A 4,443-nucleotide genomic window follows, 5' to 3' on the forward strand; every position below is an offset into this window, starting at 1 on the left:
AAAATATAGGAACGTGATTTTCAAGTAAGTTCGTAGCATAATAAAACATGCCTTCAATTTCAAAGTTGAATTTTTAATCTTGACTATGATAATTAAAACATAATCTTGTTTTAATTATGAGATTATTAAGTACCCTAAACTAAGTATAGAAAAAGATTGTATGAGTTTAAATAAAATTTTTCTAATATTATTCAGGATCTCATTGCCCAAAATTTGATGTAATCTTCCTTATTCCGTCAGTAATTAGTAATATATCGATTTTTCATTTTAAAAAAAAAAAACAAATTATAGCAATTTTGTATTGTTTTGTTAAATACAAGGAAGATCAATAACAAATGCGGAAATTGCTCTCTGTTTGATGTCACAATGCTTCACCAAATTGTGAAGTGGCGGAGATGAGCCAGATCCAAATCGGCTTCCCCAAGAAGTGAAGAACCAACTTCCGATTTGGTAGTTATTAGTTGCAGAAAAGCAGCCATGAATCTCTTCACCAGAAACAGACCCACAACGCGACCATGGCCTCTCAGAAGACACTCCTCCTCCGCCTCCCCTCTCCTCTACCTGACCCTCCTCTTCTCCCTCCTCCTCTTCCTCTCCTACTTCTTCTCCCTCACTCCCGATTCCCTCTTCATCAAGACCTCACTTTCCATTTCGCCAAATTGCCCCTCCTTCGGAGGACAAAAGTTCATCTGGTACGCTCCCCACAGTGGCTTCAGCAACCAGCTTACTGAGTTCAAGAACGCCCTTCTCATGGCCGCCATTCTGAACCGGACCTTGGTCGTCCCTCCAGTTCTCGATCACCACGCGGTTGCTCTCGGCAGTTGCCCAAAGTTTCGGGTTTTGAGCCCTGATGAGATCAGGATTTCGGTCTGGAATCATACGATTGAGCTCATTCGTAGTGGGAGGTATGTGGGTTTTCCCCTGTTTCTCTTCCTTTTGGTCTAATTTGGGGCAAAATTGTAGAATTTTGGGGGAATTGGAATGTGGGTTTAATTGGGTTTCCTTTTATTTGTATGTTGATGGCTCCAAGTTTTGGATTTTGCTTGATCCATTATCTGGTTTGTAATATGATGCTGGAAAGGTATTCGATTCGATTTGATATTGGTAGGATTTCCGTGTGGGTTTATTGGGTTTGGTTTAGTTTTCTGTTAATGGTTGAGCAGAGATTTTGAGACTCAAAAAATATAATGCACCTCATTTGATATACGATGGCTGGATACTTCTTATGATTTGTTAAATAATTACGACTATGTTTCTCTCTTGTTTCAGGTATGTTTCCGTGGCTGACATTGTTGATATATCATCATTAGTTTCTTCTTCGTTAGTTCGAGTTGTAGATTTACGGGTTTTCTTATCCTCATGGTGCAATGTGAATGTAGATTTTACTTGCTACAATGAGTTGGATGCACGGGCCTCTGTGTTTGATAGACTACAGCAATGTAGGTCTCTTCTATCTGGGATGGATGGTGACGCAAAGTGTTCATATGCTGTTAACGAAGACTGCAGAACTACCGTTTGGACATACCAAAATGGTAATGAGGACGGGGCATTGGATTCTTTCCAGCCGGATGAACAACTAAAGAGGAAAAAGAAAATTTCATATGTTAGGAAGCAGCGAGATGTATATAACGCTCTTGGACCTGGTTCTGAAGCTGAATCGGCTATTCTGCTGGCATTTGGGAGTCTTTTCACTGCTCCTTACAAAGGTTCGCAGCTACACATTAGTATCCCTGAAGCTTCGAGTGATCGAAGGATACAAACGTTGATTGACAAGATTGAATTCCTTCGATTTGCCCCAGAAATCATAAGTGCAGGAAAGAAGTATGCTTATGATACTATAAAGGCTCCTTTTCTTTGTGCACAGCTCAGATTGCTAGACGGGCAGTTCAAGAACCACTGGAATGCTACTTTTTTGAAGCTAAAACAAACACTGGATGCTTTGACACGGAGCCCTCCCCCTATTCATATTTTTGTGATGACTGATCTTCCTGAAAGTAACTGGACAGGAACTTATTTGAGGGAATTGGTTGAAGATTTGCGTCAGTTTAAACTGTTCTTTCTGAAAGAAAAAGACGAGTTGATAATACAAACTGCTAAACAAATTGTGGATGCAAGTCATGGCTTGAAGCTTGGGACTGTCCCAAAGAATCATGATGGAACCGATCAGTTTAAGAAGGTTTGCCCTCCAGGATTGCCTGATGTTCTTCTATACATAGAGCAAACAATTTGTAGTTGTGCTTCTCTTGGATTTGTTGGGACTGCAGGGTCAACTATTGCAGACATTATAGAGTCGATGAGGAAGTTTGGTGTATGTTCTAGCTAATTTCTGATTACATTGTGAAATGCCTAACGACATGAGAAATTGTAATTCAATGAGCTGTACGAAAGCAACTATGGTTCAGAAGCATGCCTGAAACTGGTCCTTTTCTTCCACTATGAAAGCTTGAATTCTGAGCATGTACCTGAATCATAACTTAACGGCACCAGCAGGCTGTCTCGACAGTCTAGGCAGGGTGCTCGAGAGCAAGGGATTTGTTGAACATGGTGGAATTCAGAAACGGTTGCAGTCTTGATGAAGGTAATACACATCTCACGCTTCGGTTTTGAGAAGCAATTTGGAATCGTCGCATCCCTATTCAGTTCAGTTTTGACTCGATAACTTTCTTCTTTTGGCTTGTCGATTGGTGCGTGGTGGTTCTTTGAGTCCAATATTTTGGTCATGCCATTAATTATAAAGACTCTTGTTGACTTTAGATGCATATTTGAAGTTCTTTTACCACAATTCAATTTTTCTTCTGTAATGTATAAATTTCTTGGAACATTATTGTTATCTCTCGTTTGTAATTTTATTTATTTTAGGGCACGTTTGGTGGGCCGGGATGAATTGGCATGGATATGACTTGCAGTACAGGACTTGATTGGATTCATGTCCATTATTTGGTACTCACTAAGCCAGTAGGACCGGACTGGCTTTGATGCATACGGAGTAGGTTGGAATTGAAAAGCTAATTAGGCTCGTCACCCCCAAAAAAATTTCTCTCGCGACGTCAGTTCATTTGCTCGCGCGCAGGAGACCATCCCTAGTTCATCGTTCAAGGTATTGGAAGAAGGGTTACGTGAGCTGGATTTTCCCGTATGCCCGTTGTATAGTAATGCACTGAAATCCTTTTTTGTTGAATTTTCTGTTAATTGAATCTTTAACCGCATATCCAACCGTCCATTGCCTGATACATGTCATACATGGGGATTATAATATTTCGCGTGAGCAGCAATCCAAGTTGAAGTTGCCCACCTTTGGCAAAAGCCAAATTCGTAACAAAATATGGACATAACTTTTCCACCCTTGACAAGTTTCCGTTGATTCAAAGGTGTGAACGCTTACCTGCTGACCAGAATGTAACACACGAAAATGTTTCTTATTCTTTTGGTTAATAATATAAAACTTTCTGGGTGCCTTGTACAAATTTCCTTGTTCTTATTAATTTTACCGAGAAGCAGTGACCTTTGGTTTATATTTTTCTTCCGAGGAAACATAAGAATTAACAAGTTGTAGAATACTTAAACACAATAGGCGGTTTATTTGCACATAGTTTACTAATTCATGTGCTATAATACGCACACTTAAGTAAAATTTATTTGCACGTAGTTTCACTAAATATATGCACTTACTATAGCATGAGCGGATTAATAATGCCATGCATTTTTGTGAAAGTCGCACTGAAAAATTAATCCTTCGAAGTTGCACTTTTCACCAATTTTATATTAATAATAAAATATCCAAAACCAAATATCTAGGGTAGTGAATTTACTAAATTGTCCTTCAGCTTCAAAGTTTTATAAAATCTACATCTTAGCTCCAAATTCGATTCCTTGCGCCCATGTGTCAATAGCAACGAATACTGCAAAAATACACTAAGAGAATGGGTCACGATACAACGGTCAACGAAAGTCAAAATTCTCGCCTCTATGAGCATTTGGGTATAACTTTTTATATTAAAGTATCGTAAAATCAAGGACGGAGCCTAACAGTCTCCAGTATACAATTTTTCTCAGAAAAAATCCTATATGATTTTATTTTGTTTTATGTATTTTGCATACATAATGTTAATGACCTCTGTTTTTCTTTTATATTCTTGTTTTGTGGAAAGAAATAATGAGCCGTAATAATTTGGTCTAACCTGGTAGGTCAAATTTTGACCCAAAAAAAAAGAAGGGAGTTTTAACGAAACATTTCCGGTACTATTCACTTTTAACGAAAAATCATAATTTTGTCTTTTTCTAATACTATTCACTACACCTTTATTTGTTATTTTTCATTAAAACTAAAGTTTTTTTGGACTTTTCGTTAGTATCCCCAATAAAAAATAAAAAAAGGCAGGTTGGATTTGCAAGATTACTGTCGAGTCTGATTCAAGGGAAACTATCCTTTGTTTGACAGGTTTC

At 38.2% G+C, this 4,443-nt stretch overlaps 1 protein-coding gene across 2 annotated transcripts; it reads left to right on the plus strand.

Moving 5' to 3' along the window:
- The first annotated feature begins 296 nt into the window (after positions 1-296).
- LOC137723053 (O-fucosyltransferase 30-like) lies at positions 297-3,401 on the plus strand. Of its 2 annotated transcripts, XR_011066840.1 has the most exons (3): positions 297-905; positions 1,270-2,578; positions 2,860-3,401. XR_011066840.1 is itself a non-coding variant. In XM_068462205.1 (2 exons), exons 1-2 carry the CDS (start codon positions 478-480, stop codon positions 2,321-2,323), a joined length of 1,482 nt encoding a protein of 493 aa, XP_068318306.1. In that variant the 5' UTR covers positions 297-477; the 3' UTR covers positions 2,324-2,853. The 2 variants fall into 2 exon arrangements, 1 of the variants encoding a protein (XP_068318306.1); XM_068462205.1 differs by lacking the exon at positions 2,860-3,401 and having other exon boundaries at positions 1,270-2,853.
- Positions 3,402-4,443: the final 1,042 nt, after the last annotated feature.

This window comes from Pyrus communis, chromosome 17 (assembly GCF_963583255.1).
Source record: "Pyrus communis chromosome 17, drPyrComm1.1, whole genome shotgun sequence".
NCBI lineage: Eukaryota > Viridiplantae > Streptophyta > Magnoliopsida > Rosales > Rosaceae > Pyrus > Pyrus communis.